The 16,869-nt window shown below is 39.8% G+C and overlaps 1 protein-coding gene across 1 annotated transcript; it reads right to left on the bottom strand.

Annotated features, from left to right (window-relative positions):
* Window positions 1-3,412: 3,412 nt before the first annotated feature.
* Window positions 3,413-5,933, bottom strand: LOC116209031 (transcription factor MYB4-like). The gene is made up of 3 exons (XM_031542598.1): window positions 5,796-5,933; window positions 5,367-5,496; window positions 3,413-4,019 (listed from the first exon to the last, which is right to left on the bottom strand). Exons 1-3 carry the CDS (start codon window positions 5,926-5,928, stop codon window positions 3,413-3,415), a joined length of 870 nt encoding a protein of 289 aa, XP_031398458.1. The 5' UTR covers window positions 5,929-5,933.
* Window positions 5,934-16,869: the final 10,936 nt, after the last annotated feature.

Consider the following 16,869-nt stretch of genomic DNA (forward strand, 5'->3'; position numbering starts at 1 on the left):
AATCTATACTGACAAACATTTACCCCTTAATGGGTTGACCTGCCTCGATTAGATTAGCCGTGGCTCAATGAGGTTTTCGGATATCATGGTTCATATCGAAAAAAATTTGAGGTGTTATAGTTCTTGTGTTGAAAAGGCCATACATAGCCTTGACGTGTTCAGATTTCACATTGCTAGTGATGTACGACCTATAAGAAAACTCATGCTCGTGAACCTGCGTTGGATCTCACGAGCCCCAGGCAAATCCAACCCAGGGCTCGTGAGTCAACCCAAGACTTCTAAGACCTCAAAAGAAGGTTTGCAAACACGAGCCTTCTTAGAGTCCATGTTTCATCGATGGGGTCGGGTAACAATTTGGACTAAAAGTATATATCTTACTAGACGTTATAGGACTGGGTGAACCAAATTGAAATTCATAGGACTAGATTGACTATTTGAGCAAACTTATTGGATTCTGGTAGTTTTAATATATCTAAGCAAGCATTAGAATTATAGTTTGAAAAAGTTTGATGTCATAATTGTCCACGTCATCGTCCATAATACTCACTAACGGTTTAAACCAAAAATATATAACGAACTAGATATTTTATGACTAATTTAGCAAAACTGAATGTGTTTATTGTAATTTAATCAAATAAATGCTTAAAAGTTCATTATAAATTAATTATAATGAAAAATGAATGGGAGAAAGATGAGAATTGAGGATTTAAACTATTTACTCATTAAGTAAAAAATCAATTAATGAATAAGTAAAAAAATTTGAATTAATAAAATAAGTCATTTTTCACTTATGGATCTCCTTAACCCCTCGCCAACTATTTCCTCATTCTTATCGTTCCTCCCACCTTCATATAGATTTCTTTTTTTTCGGTTGAACCATGATATTCGGAAATCCAATTGGGCCCTGACTAATCCAATCGAGTCGGGTCTGCCCATTAAGGGAGTAAAGTTATCCCAATATGGATTTTCTCCATTAGCAAGACTCGAGCTCAAGACCTTGCACAAGAGAAACAAGCACCAGATCACTTGAATCAATTCACTTTGATTCTTAGGCCCCGTTTGAAATTTGGGTTTGATTTTAGAATCGTGATTTTGATTTTAACTCTACCAACTAAATAACAAAAACACACGTTTCCCAAGTCAAATTTATAATACCATATCATTTGTCTTTTTTCACAATCAAAATCAAAATCAAAATCAAAATTAAAGTTACTTTAACTCTGAAATCAAACGCCCCCTTATAGATTTCTTTTATTAATAAATTAAGTGCATCATTTTTAAGCAATTGATTTATCAAAACTCCACCTAAAATTTATTGAACTCAATTGACTATTTTGAAAACTTACTAGCTCAACATTGGATTCTCCCTACATGAAACTGTACCAAAGTTCAGTCATAAAATTGACAACAAAATGATAGTCCTCTAGTAACTTACCGCAAATAAGAAGCACAATTTCGAGTTTTAGGAAGCGTATTTGTTGGGATGTGTAAAATTTTTACTGGATTATAAACAATTGGGTCCACCTCTAACCCAAAAACTCGTGCTAGTAGGTTGTGGTACCCAATCTCTTATAAACCGATTGGATTCTCCTTAACTTTTCTACGTTGAATTCTAATCTCTTGACACATGCCCTTACGTGGCAACGTATAATCAATCACGTGCCATGTCCCCTTAAACACCAGCTCTCAACAACTGGCCACGCACTAGGCATCCTCTTTCATGCTTGGGAGAGGGGAGAATAACTAAATGAACCACGAGTTCCACAGTCGGGCCTGCTTAGAAGCACACTTTCGGCTGCCTCGAAATTGGATCGAGCCATTCTCAAGCCTGACAAACATAAGGCGTACTTTTAGCTGCCTTCAAACTAGACTTGGCGTAATGTGAGACCACATGTGCGTGCTAAAATATAACCTGCTGTGATACCACGTAAAATTTTCGCTGATCTTATAAGCGATTGAGCTCATCTCCAATCTAAATGCTCGATCTAGTATATTGTCGTACCCAATCTCTTATAAATTTATTGGATTCTTCTTAACTTTTTTACATGGGATTCTAAACTCTCAACAAGATCTAAAATTACATTTAATACTCAATCTTTCGAAATTGTGAGAGCAATATCTTCCGTACGATATTTTCTCAACACAATTGAACAATACGTATTGTTGGGGTTGCTGTAACAAGTCGTCATCCAAGACTACAAGCTCACCATTTCCAAATGGTAGGCATACCCAATGGCTCCATTCCAGCAGAATTGATGATCTTCTCTGGCTCATATCCAGTTTCAGATATCGGAGGTTAATGTAATTTGGGATTAATGCTAAAATTATATTTCAGGACTCGGGCAAAGATGTTAAATGACCCTAAGAACTTCAATATGTTTAATGTAAACGTACTGAGAGTGCTTTTGAAATCATTGCCTATGACAGAACTTGTAAGGACGTATTAATATTGAACCAGTTTTCAGATTTATACTATACTAGCCCTCCACACGCGCTTTACACGTGAATCTAGTGTCTTTATCGAGACTCAAGGACTCTTATTTTAAAAAAATCTCGATTTTCTTAACCTTATAAAATTTTTCGTTTTTTTTTAAATAGATGATAGAAGAGATATAGAAGAGATCATGAAAGATATAATAATCTTTCATTTTTATTTTTTGAGATATGGAAGAGATATTGTATTGGTATTTTTTATTATTTATATTCAATATTTTCCTTATTAAAAATATGAGAGATTTTAATAGTTTATTTGCAATTCTAAAGTTTAGATTTTAATAGTTTATGCAATTATAAAGTTTAACTTTTAGAAATAAGGTGGGTTGATTCAAGTGATTCGGCACTTGTTTCTCTTAAACAATTTCTTGGGTTTGAGCATTTGTTAATGGAGAAAATTCACGCTAAAAGAATTTTCTTCTTTAGTGATCAACCCAATTTGATTTGGATTTAATCGAGTCCCAATGGACTTTTGAATACCCAGTAATGACGAATTACAAAATGGAACTTCCCCCTATAGCATAAAATATCAACAATCAATAGTTTCTGTCATTTTCATATAAAGAAACACAATGATTTTATGTTAAATTATTATTCCATTGTTTTTTTACTCTCTAAGTTTCCCATACTTGACTACGTACATCCTCACCTGCTTCGTCTCAGTCAACTTAGATAAAAAATTTCTTCCAAGTCTTCGTCAAAACTATTACATCATTAAATCTTTTTCAGTTTGACCATCCCTCTGGAGGATCTATTCTCTTTAAGATCAGAAGTTTGGTAGAATACATACAGTATACACACGTCATTTTTATTTTAAATAGAGCCTTTGAACAACCAGTAGGCCGGACCTAAAAGTTTGATGATGATCCAAATCCCTCAGAATGGACGAAAAGGTCGTACCAGAAGTCGAGTCCATCATTCAAAACCAAATGATTAGGGTCGTCGTCGCGCCATATTCCCATTTGATCATTGTTAGCTTTGGTGAAAGAATCAACTTCACCTGGGAGTTGCAATATGTCTCCACCATAAAAAGCAAATTCCCACTGCACCATTGAATAATCAGCTGAAACTGAATCTGACCAGAAACTTCCATCGAGCTCGGGAAAGGGTCCCAGTGAGTCAATAAGATCGATTTTGTCCCAACAGTTTCTGCTTTGTAGTCATTAGCTCCGCCAGTAAGAACGCGTGAAATTCCAGAGTAAGAATGCTGGGGGGAGAATATTGAATAATCAGGAACTTGAACAGTACTTGTACTCTCAACGTTGAATTCTAGTGCATGCTGGGGGGAGAATATTGGGTAGTCATGAACTTGAACAGTGTTCGTACTCCCAACTTCGAATCCCGGTGGGGGAGGAGATCCCCAGTTTGATGGCTCTTGAGATTGCTCCTCTGAGGGAATGGATATATTGCTGCCATCAGGTCGGTGTTCTTTCAAGTTGAGGACTCTTTTTTTCAGGCGGGTGTGCCACATATTCTTTACTTCATTATCCGTGCGGCCCGGCAAATGTGATGCGATGAGTGACCACCTAAGTTAAAGCAAATGAGACACCGTCATGAACGATCTATAAGCAGACTAACATGATCAACCCATGCATAGCTAAAAAAATCCTTTTCGTGGTGGCTCTAACCTTTATGTGCGTGCATGCATGCAGGCACAGGTTATCAACGGATTATATAGGACCGCTGGCTTTAAACTCTATCTTATGATTTCTGTAACTTTATACACATATATAACATGTTCCTACTGATGGACGATGGTTCACCTAGAAGATTTATTCTAATTTGATAAGATATAAATTTAGCAATGTTGAACTCGATGCTCGTTTATATTCTTGTCGGATAAGACGAATTCATACGTGCTGTTAGATCAGTAAAACAAAACAGTGACCAGAGTGTTATATTTGAAGATGTCTTTGATGTTCCTAAGGAGTCTTGTTTAAGTTTTTGTGCTCGAGGAGAATAAGAAAAACAAGTTTCGCTGATCATCGAAAAAGGAAAATGTGGTTACTTCGAGTAACATCTGTTGTAAGCTATCTATATCATGAAACTACATCTAAGTGATAATTTTATCCCACCATCCAAGTTAATTCAACGACTGACCAAGTGTATATAATGATTAGTCGAAGTTATGGGAAAAGCTTTTAGCGCAAAAATTGGGCTCCTATACTATACTAGACTCACGGCCTCCCTTATAACCCGAAAAAAAATAAAAAAAATAAAAAATAAAAAAGGGGCTCCTGTCCCAGCTCACAAAAGAAAAAAAAAAGGCTCCTATACACTTTCAAAAGTGTATTCTACTGCTGACCAATTCAAATACAGTGATTCATGTCGGCTTAGTGAATTGATTTGGAAAGGGTCTTGCAATCAACGTGGCTGCGGAGAAGGCGACAGAGTAGATTTTTTGAAGACACACAAGAAGAACAACTTTCCTCGTATTTATGATGTTTCAATGGTCATTTTGTAATCAAAGAGAAAATAGAGAGAGAAAGACGGCGTAGGATAATGGCGCATGCCCTCGCCTCTCAATAAAAAAATGTCATGTTCGGTTATCGTATCCATACTCTTTTATTAGTTATTTGATTTTTATTTTCTTGTACTAAACCAATGGACACTTCTTTGTAACCGAAAATAACAGAGAGAGAAAATAGAGAACAGAGAAAAAAGGTTGGTGCAGTGACACCGATCTCAATCCAGAACGAAGAGATCCTGGCTTTGATTCTTACTAGTAAAGTTCCTGATATTCCTTTGTCTTCTTTGTCTATTCCTTTTTAACTTTATATACTTCGTTTGTAACCAAAGAGAGAGAGCTAGGGTTAATGCATAATTAGCTTTATAATTCAGAAAAGAAATTAATGATATGAGCAATGAATTACTTATTTCCGAGTGAGGCATGCAGCTTGATAATGGTTTCCTCTTCTTCTTTAGTGAAGTTTCCTCTCTTGACATCGGGCCGCAAGTAGTTTGTCCATCGGAGCCGGCAGCTCTTCCCACATCTTAGGAGACCTAGAAAATTTCAATTTAGAAAGTATAATGACAGCTTTTTTACAGACTGGAAGAGACAGATTTTAGAAAAACCTGTTGAGCAAGCAACAATATGGCAATTCTAAAAGGTTTGTACTTGCGGGTTTGATTCATTCAAGTTATAAATATATCTCGATCTTCATTGTTAATGACTAGTTGAGTGGAACTATTTACTTGGCATGATATTAACAAAATTATTTATAGCCAACGTCTAGTGAAAGATATTTTAGTTTGAACATACATATGAACGCTTTATTAGTGTTAGTTATAACTATTATTACCGGCATGCTTTGGCAGGGCCCTCCAGTTGCCATGGCCGTGTTTTTTGATGAAGGATCTTAAGATCTCGTCTTCCTCTGCAGTCCATGGACCCTTCTTTAGTCCCTTCCTCCAACAGCATGGAGCCCTCACCATTTTTGTTTTCCCCCCCACACTTAAGTTACTATGAGCTCTTCCGCAGTTTCCCATGTTGTGTGGGTATTTATATACTAAATTGGCTTGCTTAGTGATCAAACTGGACCTTTGAAAAGTCAATATGATCATTCAGATCTTTTTTTTTTTTAGAAAAAGCATTGGAATGTAGAGTGCATTTGAAAAGGTCCTCTTTAAGATGATCCGGAAATGAAAAATCTTTAATTATTTAGTAATAGTTCTTATTCAGAAGTTCTTTGATAATTTTACATCTTCATAGAGCGTAGAGAGAATACATCGATAGAATTACAGCAAATAGCAGAACGATTTATTAAGCACATCATTAGCAATGCGTACGTATAGCAAGTCATAATTTTTTTGGTGTGTACTATGGTATTAGGAAATTTAATAGGCCCCAATTAATCCAGTTCGAGCCGGATCTGCCTATTAAGGGGTAAAATTCTCTCAATCAAGAAATTTTTCAATTCCACAAGAATCGAATCCGAAACCTTATTTAAGGAAAATAAATATCGAACCACTTGAACTAACCATTGTTGGTAGCCAATCATAATTTTGGATGGTAGAAAAATGAGTTAAATGCACTTTACCTCCCGACCTGTAAGGAGAGTTTGGGTTTGCCCCCTCACCTTCAAATTTTTGAAGAATGCCTCCCGACCTTACTGGAAAATAAACAAGATGCCCCCTCAACCAATTTCCGATCAAAATTCCAACAAAAAAAAAGAGCACATCCACTTACATGTCAAAATAAAAAGGTAAAATTGTCTCACACCACCATTTCTTGCTCGTTCCTCATACTTTGTCCTGCACAGAGATAGCAACGCAGTGAGAATAATTAATTCTTAAATAACACAACAACAATTCCCCATTTTCTGCTACCCCGAAATGGAGCAGAAGTTGTTTGATCCATGTTCGGATTTGATAAGAAACGGAACTCGTGGGAAATAATAAAACTCCAATGTCCGTCGGGTTTCGGAAAACAGAAAACAATTGAATTGCATAACGATTACATCAAATCGCAGATTGAAAGGGGGAAATAGGACAAATTCAGCATATTGAATAGGAAAATGGGTCGCCTCAGGGAGATGGGTCGCCGCTGTCTACACTGGAGCCTGGTAGGAGACCGTCGGGGAGAGGAGACCATGGCCGCTGGGAGATGGGTCGCAGCTACTTGACATGTGAGTGGCAAGTGCTTTTTTTATTGCCGGAATTTTGATCGGAAATTGATTTGAGGGGGCATCTTGCTTATTTTCCGATAACGTCGGGAGGTGTTCTGCAAAAATTTAAAGGTCAGGGGACAAATCCAAACTCTCATCATAGGTTGGGAGATAAGGTGCATTTAACTCTAGAAAAATTCTCTATCATGCGATTGCGATTTCCCCAATATACTGTGAATCTTTCACCGAAAAATTAGTACGAGCTCTACGCAATTTCCCATATTGGTTATTTATATCCTAAATTAGCTCAGGGATCAAACTGGACTTTGAAAATTCAACATGATTAGGCATATTTTTAAAAATATTGATACTTAGAGCATCATTAGAAAGCAATCTTTATCGATTTGGATTGGTTCGGGTAATTCGACGACACCTCTTTACTTTAAGTAAGATTTTAGATTTGATACTTATTAATAGACAACTCGCATTAGTCACAAGTTTGCATGACAAAATTTGCATTGATTATTTATTTTAAGGAAAGATTTTATAATTTCTTTAATCTTATTACTTGACAAATGCCTTATATATGAAAGAGGATACAACGCACTATCGCACACTCTCATCCGATAACCAAGAGGTTCCAAGTTTGATACTTATGGGACTACCCGTAGCCCATTATTAGATATTAAAATTTATATTTCACTATACTAAACTCATGAATCCTTCCTGTGAACTATTAAAAAAAAAGCCTTATCTTAAACCAATAAGATTGGTTAGGTGGTCCAACAGGGCGACTTTTGTCGGACCTCAAGAGTATGCTCCATATTGAACAACTTACATAGCCGATGTGGGCTGACCTTTGTGGTTGATTTGGCTCGAACTGGACAAATTGGGGCCTATTGGGTTTCTGGATACCATGATGCACACTGAAATAAAAAACTTACATAGCCATTGTGGTCCGACTATAGAGTGTTCGAGTGAGGCCACGAAGATTGACAAGGTGAAAGTTGGACACTCCTCTTTATCAAAAAATATATATAAATACTTTATCATATCGACTCTATATAATATTATAGGTATCCAAATAACAAATAATCATATGAACAATAATGTCTTATAACAACGAATGTCTCATCTATACTAATATATAAAGTCAGAGATGAGACTCTTTGTCTGACTTTCGCTTTCTGATATTATCAATAACTCATTGCATCTAATTAATTACGGCCCCTAAATTTAGGACAAATTAGTAATTTCACTTAAGTAATTTATTATCCAGTCACCCAACTCCCTCTTTTTCCTCCCTTTCTCTCTTATTTCTATTGAATTCTCAACCTCAACTGTCCCTTTAATTCTTCTTGGCCAAAAAATACCAGGAATCAAATTAAATAAGATAACGGGTATCTTTATGATCATCTATAAATATTGAGGCATGTTCATCATCTATAATTGATGTACTACTGCTCTCGTAAAATAGTTAACTTGAGTGTTGGAGAGGGAAATCAAGCCACCACCCCGATCTTCCCCTTTGTGCAGGTAGTACGAGAGTACGAGATTTGCATGTGGGTTTAACTCAAATCAAAGGTCCATAACATTGGCGCCGTTTGTGGGAATCGTGTGAAAAGTTTAAGCTTTTGCCAGTTCTTGTTCGTGTTTTAGGATACAAAGGCTGCAAGAATGGTTTTGACAAGAAGCCAAGCGAATTCTAGGGTGAACCCACAAATAGTAAGGCTGGTGATGCGGCAGAAGACGTGGCAAATCGGTATCTCGAGAAAAATAGGTTCTGATGACCCTGTCTTGAGGGAAACGGCATCCGGAGCAAAACTCATAGCTTAAGGCTATGAAAAGACGAGATTTAAGGCGAATTTCATCGTTTATGGCCTCAAATGAGCATTTTATTATTATTTGGGTGTTTTGCAAATTCAGGAAAGTTTATTTCTTTTTGTGCGATTTAGTTTTTTTTTAAAAACCCTATTTAAACTTTGTAAGCCATAGGGCTAAGGAAAGTTGTCTTTTGGATTATCAATAAAAATTGGAGCTTTCTGCTTTTTGCCCAATTCTTGGATTCGATCCGAGCTGGATGCCAATTTCTTAAGTATTCGAAGAATGAATAGGGATGAAGGTCGTAATTTCGGTCCATCGTCCTTGAGTCTCGGCTAACCGAGCCATGATAGCCAGTTCGCCTCATGGACCGGGCTCGTGACTCGTGTGGTCTGTTAGTCTCAAGGACCCATAAGCCGACTCGACTAGTTCAGGCTCTCAAGCCATTCACTCGTTGACCGGGGTCATTACATGAATGAATGTACAAATAAATGTCTTTACACTGTACTCTCAAATAAATACAAAATTATAACAAATGGACCATGATCGATGGCTAATATTCTACTCATGCTCACCGTGTATTTGGAAAGACCGAAACCGAAATTAAGGCTATGTGATCTCGTGAGAGCCGGAGGTCGAGTTCGACCCAACTAGCGATCCCTAGGATAACCAAATAGTCCTCGAGATGTCCACAGGAACTGTCGAGCTCCCAGGTGATTGTCTAGCTCCTTTTTCACGCGACTCGATCCGAATCGTCCTCCCCTTGGACACTACTCGGATCAAATCGATGACTCAAGGTTAAACCCCATGCCGCACTCAAGTCGCACACACTCGGTGTGCGGGGGTGTTGGACCCTGTATATATTGTATCCTAAGGTATCGGGGTCATCCCACAAGAAGATAGAAGAAAACAGATAAATACCGATAAAAACAGATGAAAAACTGACAAGTTGTGTGTTATTACCGAATTTACATGGTTTATCAAGTTATGAACCGGGGTTGAGTGGCAAACACATTTCTATCCTAAATAGACAAAAAAAAACGAACGTGCATGGTGAAAATTGGCCAAGGGCCGCCCTATGAGGACATGTAGCATTCGACATCGATTAAAAGGACTTGACAGACATGATGTTCGTAGTCAAGTCTCGAATATGTGAGTTGATTTTATGTTGTTCTGTTTTACGACACTAGGGGCTTAACAGATTATGATAAAGAATATATTTTGTCCAAGACCTAATACATGATGTTTTGTCCCATCTGTTTTCCCCATGTTTGGATTATGCCGAGCTAGAAGTTAATCTATTTTTTGTGTTTTAACCCATTCTAAGCACTAACTTAGGGAAATGGGGGCGCGAAACACCACAGGGTGCCAAGGTCTTAGCACATGTCCCATGAGGGATCAGACAACCTTTTGCGAGCTGTCCCCACTCATGACTCTAGTCTAATTCCCTAAGCGTCCGAATCTAAACTAGGGTGACGGAAACATGTAGACAAGAAAGGGAAGGTAAGACGGGTGATAACCGCACCTAGACAGGCGCCCGTCTATTTCCTCATTAGGCATGTTTCGATCATCCTAACACCTAAGATGTCGACGGATCATGAACCGGTGGTCATGCCCTTGAACCAGAAAAATGTGTGTGCGTGTGTGTGTGTACGAAAAGTCAAGACTACGTGACACGGAGTATCGAAAGTCAGTAGCTGGTGTCGACCGATCCCTTAGACCCATCGGGGTCGCGAGGACCCCGAAAGAGACAAGAAACCTGTCGCTCTTCCTGGAAGTGGTTTAAGAAGAACTCATGCATCCCGACTCGAGCCGTCTCATATCGGGCCCAAACTTGAGTCAAGACACACAAGTGCTCCCCAGATGTTCATGCTACGCATTTAACGTGCCTCAGTGCTTTTGTGAAAATGTGAGTTTAAAAGGGCGTGGCCATCAATTCATTAACCGTCAATGCGATTATAGATTATTGGTCGGTTCGTGCAACTTATTAGAAAGTCAAGTTGATTAATTAGCCAACTGGAACATCCTGATTGCCCCGTGTGTGAAATAAATTAAACTAAGTAAAATTTGCCGAATGCTTTAGATTTTTGGGTTTTGTACCTTTAGATCAATCATGAGTTGATCACCTTAATAGAATCCTAATACCCAATCGTTTTAATTAAAGGAAACGACTCGTGACACGAGGACAGGATCGGGTCCTTTAAGGCCAAGAGGGCCCGATCAATGATGGCCAAAACACCCTGGGACCCTTGTGGGCCCGAGACGGTCCCAAATACACAAATCCATGCAAGTTACTTTGTATTAATGCTTTAAAAGTGTGATTAATCATAAATTAGTGTCGGGACGAGAAGCAAGATTACATACAATCCGAGAAATGAATTTCAATTAGGAAGGGGAGGCCGACACTTGACCCGAGATATGTCAAGGACCCTCGAACACTTCCTCTTAGGAATGGCCGAGAGGCCACTTGACCAGCCTCGGGTCTCATGTAGCCTTCTCGCCTCAATTTCAATCGTGTTTTGCATGCATCAAACATCAAATACGACAATAACAAGCATTTACAAAGTCAGAGTTGCCATGATCTCGGGAAAACACATGCAATCACCTAAGTATAAATAAACATGATATTTGACGGAATCGATAAAACGGCGCTGGCACAGGAAACGAAAAAAACGTAAAAACATGAGAACAGGCTAGAATCGAGGACGAGGAGGCGGTTTTGGGCTCGACGGAGCCGTGAGGGCTCTCGACCACCTCCTCTAGGGTGTGGTCGAGAGTCAACTCATGGCTTTCCCGAGCCTTGACGTTCTTCTTGGCCCCGACTTTAATCTTTTCCCGTCATGCTAGCGTATAATACACCATTAAATAGATATGTAACTGATCTAATAACATATCAAACGGTAACGTGCATGAAATCAGTCGGGGACCGCCTTATCACCCAACAAGACTTCGAAAACTAAATATGCTAGCACCTCTAAGTCGAAGAGGGTTACACTTACACCTCGAGATGTGAAAGAAGCTTCCTGGTTTGGTGGAAGTGCCAAGGAGAGGTCGGGTGCCCGACTGGACCCGAGAAGGCCTTAGGTGGCTGTAGGTTGGAGGAGTTGGCCAAGCTGCTAGGAGCGATTCCAAGGGTTTGGCACGATGGTTCGAGATGGCTGAAGGACCCACAATGAGGGCTGGGGGCGGCGCTCTACAAGCCAAGTCCTTGGCTGACCTGCCTATAACAGAGAAACCGGGAAAGAGAAGAATAGACTCGAGAAGATGAAAGGGGAGCTTGGGTGGCTTGCTTAGTGGGACGGCTCTCGGGACATGACCTCCTTGTCATGGGGCGAGTGAGGATCGTGAGTGACCGGTCAAAAGTTGTTGGCACGACTCTCCTTAGTCGTGGAAGTTGGGATGTCACCAGGAAACCGAGAAGTGCTTGGAGACCCAAATCTGGAGTAGGCTGGAACGGTGGCAAGGAGACCTCAAATGGAGAAGCTAACAATACCAATGGACTCAAGAGACCGAAAACAAGGGGGTATGTAGTTTGTTTAAGGCTTGGGTTAAGTCGGGGTGATCGCCGGAAAATCGAATGATTTTCCGGCAAAATTGGCCTTGCTCGGCTTGTTCTGGGCTACTACTATATATGGTTGGACAACCAGGGGTTTTGAAGAAGAGCCGAGAGAGTTTTAAGAGTGAGAAAGACTTGAGAGAGGTTGGAAGAGAAGAAGTGATTAAGATGTCATGTACTTAAGCTTGTATAGGTGGACTAATGAGCAAACTAAGCAAGATTATGAGAAGATTAGTGAAAGTTGATGGTGATCTGAGGGTGGCCAGCCACAATAAATGATTGGGGCAAGGGGACCTAGATCCATGTTTTATAGAATTTGATGGAAGAAAGAGATGGGAAATGGTACTAAAATATTAAAGGGGGTATTTACCTAAAATGGCCCGTAGTTTGCCCGTTTTGTCAAATCTATTCTATGTTTTTTTTGTCAAATCTATCTCGTAGTTTACTTTTTGCATTAAATTTATCCCGGCGTTATCTTTTCCGTCGACATCTAACGGCTGTGCTGACGTAGCGCCTACGTGGCAAGTGTGGCCCACTATCTCTCCACGTGCCACGTCAGCACAGCCGTTAGATGTTGACGGGAAAGATAACGCCGGGATAGATTTGATGCAAAAAGTAAACCATGGGATGGATTTGACAAAAAAAAAGCTTATGATAGATTTGACAAAACGGACAAACCATTGACCATTTTAGGTAAAAACCCCAATATTAAAGTAGAGGACTAGTTTGAATAAAAAATTTGTAGGGGGAAGATTTACAATAAAAAATAAATTGGGGGGGGTAGGCCGACCATGGGGGTGTAATCGCGGGTCCCACTAGGTTTCAAGGATAGTCGGAAAAGCCCGGATCTCGGTCAATTGTGCATTCGAGTTTTGTAACTCGAATGGACGACGCATTATTGATGTACGCTAAGAGAGCATTTCGACGAGCCCAGTATTGACATATTTTGCCTAAGTGGATGACCTAATGGCCCGAAGGCTTGGGAGTCGGTTTTGCCCGATTCGGGTGATCGGAGCAAAGTTAACCGTTTCTGTCGACCATTCGCGTGTCTGCGTTATGCATTGGTCGTTTTGATATGCTCTGTCGTTTGGGCGGAAGGATTGGCTCCGTGACCTCTGTCACAAATCAGGAACCAAAGACATCCTAAGGATTTGCAATCGAAGTTTTATCACTATTTCCCAAGAGTGTCGATGTGCCCGGAGATCGTTGTATTCTTCATTTGTTGAAACGGATCCCAAAAGTTGGTCTGGCGACGTTTGAGACCCTTATGGAGTCACTTGAGAAACCTAGATTATTTGTGCAGTCCGAATTATAATAATCTCTCTGGCCCTTGGGGTTGCTGGGATTAATTGGTGCTGACCCCGAGGGTCAATATTTCGCCAAACGAGCTCTCGGCGCATGAATCCGCCTGAAAGGGGCCCCTTTTATATTTGAAAGGCGCTCAAGAGACCTGAATGACTTGCGCAGTGTGATCAGGCATAATCTTCCTGGTCCTTGAGGTTCGTAAGATCACCCAAGCCTAATTTCAAATATTGAGATTATATCGAGCAGGCCTCCAATTTGAGATTTGCATTGAAATAGGCCCCTTTATCAACTCTCGACCCACTCGGGAGACTTGAATGATTTCCGGAGAACAGTCTAAAGTCTATTCCATGGTCCTGATAATCCCTATGTATGGCTAGACCTGTCATCAGGTGTCCTTGATTTGTTTATTGAGTGGGTATCTCGAGAGTCTCGCTAGAAAGGTCGTCGACGAATACTCGAGAGTGCCCCAGCTCGAGCAGATGATTTTCAAAATGTGCTCGGATGTGATATTCATCAGTTTGGCACCATAAGGGATTTTTAAAGTCCTATGTTGGATACCTTCTGATGGCCCGACGAGCTGGCGATGAATAGTGCTGTAGCAATGTCCCGGGGTCGGATGGCTACTGCTAACCTAGGATCGGATGATTGTCTGGCCTCTCCGGTTCCTTTTTGTTATCTTCATGGAAACCCTGGGGTATTCTCTGTAGTGATGTCCCAGGATCCTCTAGTTGCCCCTACTGACCCGGCTGTGAATAGTAACCCGAGGTTTGCTGGGTCTTCTTCTGTTATGGTTTCTAGGTTATAGTCAGGATCGCTGTCGATATTCTCTCCTTGAGTCGGTGGATCAAAACGGAGTGCTAACAAAGGTATAAACATAACTAGATCCTCCACGCGTTAGAATAGAGAAGGGTGGGAGCGATCATATACACCTTGCACAAGTCCACCATATCTTGGTAAAGCAGAAAGTGGAGCCTGGCATAGATGTGGTCAAGCCAGATCATGATCTCCCCTGGACGGGCTTGATCGGGCTTCTCATGAGGTTCAGGGAACTAGTGGTTTTCGGCGTAAAAAACGAAGCCCTCGGTGACGGCCCTCACGAACTCGTCTTTGATGATCTGGTCAACTTCAATGACATTCCTACCTCCACCCCTGGGCGTGGAAGTCCCATAGCATCGATGTTGGTGAAGACGTTGCCAATGTTTCTCGAGGGGTTGACTCTGGCTATTCGGGCTGATGAAGAAGCAGGTTGAAGAAGAAAATGATGATTTCTGTAGAGATAGAGAGAGAAGGTAAATCAGCAGAGCTTTAGTGTATGATTGCAAGTAAGAATGCAGTGTTGAAGACAGTGGTATTTATAGGCCTCGGAAGCTGGCAGGTCCGCTCGGCTAAGGCTATGTGATGACATCAGTTATCATCATTACTACTCCGATAGCCGCGAAGCCAAAGTGTCACGTAATCAAACAACTAAGGATTTTTATCATAGCTTTGATCTGACGGCTAGGGGGCGTCTTTGTTTGTGACATGGACCGATCTCTAATCAAATGGTGATATGAACTCGATCCAACATAGGGTCGCGTGGTGGCTTTGTGTTTGTTGTGGCGCATGACCCGCAATCCAAATTGGGATGCGTGGCGATCTTATCCTCATGCACGCACGAAGCATGGGTCCGAGTAGGGGGGAAGTGTTAAGGACTGGGTTTTGGACTCGTCCCCTGATGAGCCATGATGGCCCAGTGAAGCCCATTAAGGGGCGAAACTCCACTAGACTCAGGGAAACCCAATTTGGCCCGGCAGAGCACGCTGATTATTTAGGGCAATATTAAGGGCCCTGATAGTTTTCCTTATTGGTCGAGATGCAGTATCTGATCAATATATCAAGAATCACATTAATAAAGTAATGGGTATCTTTATGATCATTTATAAATATTGAAGTATGTTCATCATCTACAATTGACGTATTACTGTTCTCGTAAGAACCCTGGTTGACTTGAGCGCTGGAGAGGAAAATTGGGCAACCACCATGATCTTTCCCTTTGTGCAGGTAATTCAAGAGCACGAGTACCCCACGTTGATTCAACCCGAATTATAGGTATGTAAAATTTGTTAAAATTGAATTATATTTTTAGTACTCTAATAAGTTCGAAATTTTAAAAAGTAGAAGGTTATGACAAAATCCTTGCGTAACACAAGCATTCATCTATATTTTCCAATTTTCAAATCTTTTTTTTCTAACCCATGTGTAGCGTGGGTGCGTTTTTCTAATATATATTTAAGAAATAGTTTTTTCAGTAAAACTCAAATAAAGTTTTTTATTTTTTTCTATCTGCATCACTTGGTAACGAAAAATCCTACTCAACATGACGAATTCAGGTTTGAACTGGCTTAACCCATTAAGGGGTGAAACTGTTACAATCGATAATTTTCTCCATTTATAAACTCATATATCTCGGATCTTATTTAAGAAGCACATGTATAGAACCATATAAATCAACCCAAATTGGTCAGCAAACTTTCTTCTCAGTAAGATCTTGTTGTACTGAAAATAAAAGTTTTATTCAAAGAACATCTTTGCTCACTGTTTTTTTCCCGGCTACAAGAGAGAAGAGAACAAAAAGGAATATACAAAGTTCAACCAATAAAATTTGAATTTTTATGGAAAAAACCAAATAAAAAAACTTTTGGTTACAAGTTAAGAAGAGTTCCACTACAGTAAACGTCCTTTCTTAGAGAGTCATACTACGTACTTAATAAGATACCGATATTTACAATTATATTGGAATCTAAAAACACTGCTTTCAGTGGCACCACGGATAAAAGCTAAATCCACATCAGAAACATTTAATTTAAACGATTGTTATATTCAGGGATCATCTATTGATTTCTTTTTCCATGTGCGAGAGCTCTAGAATCTATAACCCTCATTTAAATAGAGGGAGAGGGGATTAACAACATTACTTTTTATTCTTTTAAGTTCTGTTATATTAATTAACCTTAGCCCATGTTTGGTGATCGGGATAAGTAGTGAGATGGGATTTTATCTTATATTTGGGCCCTCTGGGATTCAGTTTGGGTTTGGTATATTAAGGAA

Source organism: Punica granatum, chromosome 5 (assembly GCF_007655135.1).
Source record: "Punica granatum isolate Tunisia-2019 chromosome 5, ASM765513v2, whole genome shotgun sequence".
In the NCBI taxonomy this organism is placed as follows: domain Eukaryota; kingdom Viridiplantae; phylum Streptophyta; class Magnoliopsida; order Myrtales; family Lythraceae; genus Punica; species Punica granatum.

Coding starts and splice junctions, on each gene's coding strand:
- LOC116209031 (XM_031542598.1), bottom strand. CDS start 5,928: ATGGTGAGGGCTCCATGCTGTTGGAGGAAGGGACTAAAGAAGGGTCCA. Junction 5,497..5,795: donor GGCCCTGCCAAAGCATGCCG/GTAATAATAGTT, acceptor GAAATTTTCTAG/GTCTCCTAAGATGTGGGAAG. Junction 4,020..5,366: donor CATGCCTCACTCGGAAATAA/GTAATTCATTGC, acceptor GCTTTAACTTAG/GTGGTCACTCATCGCATCAC.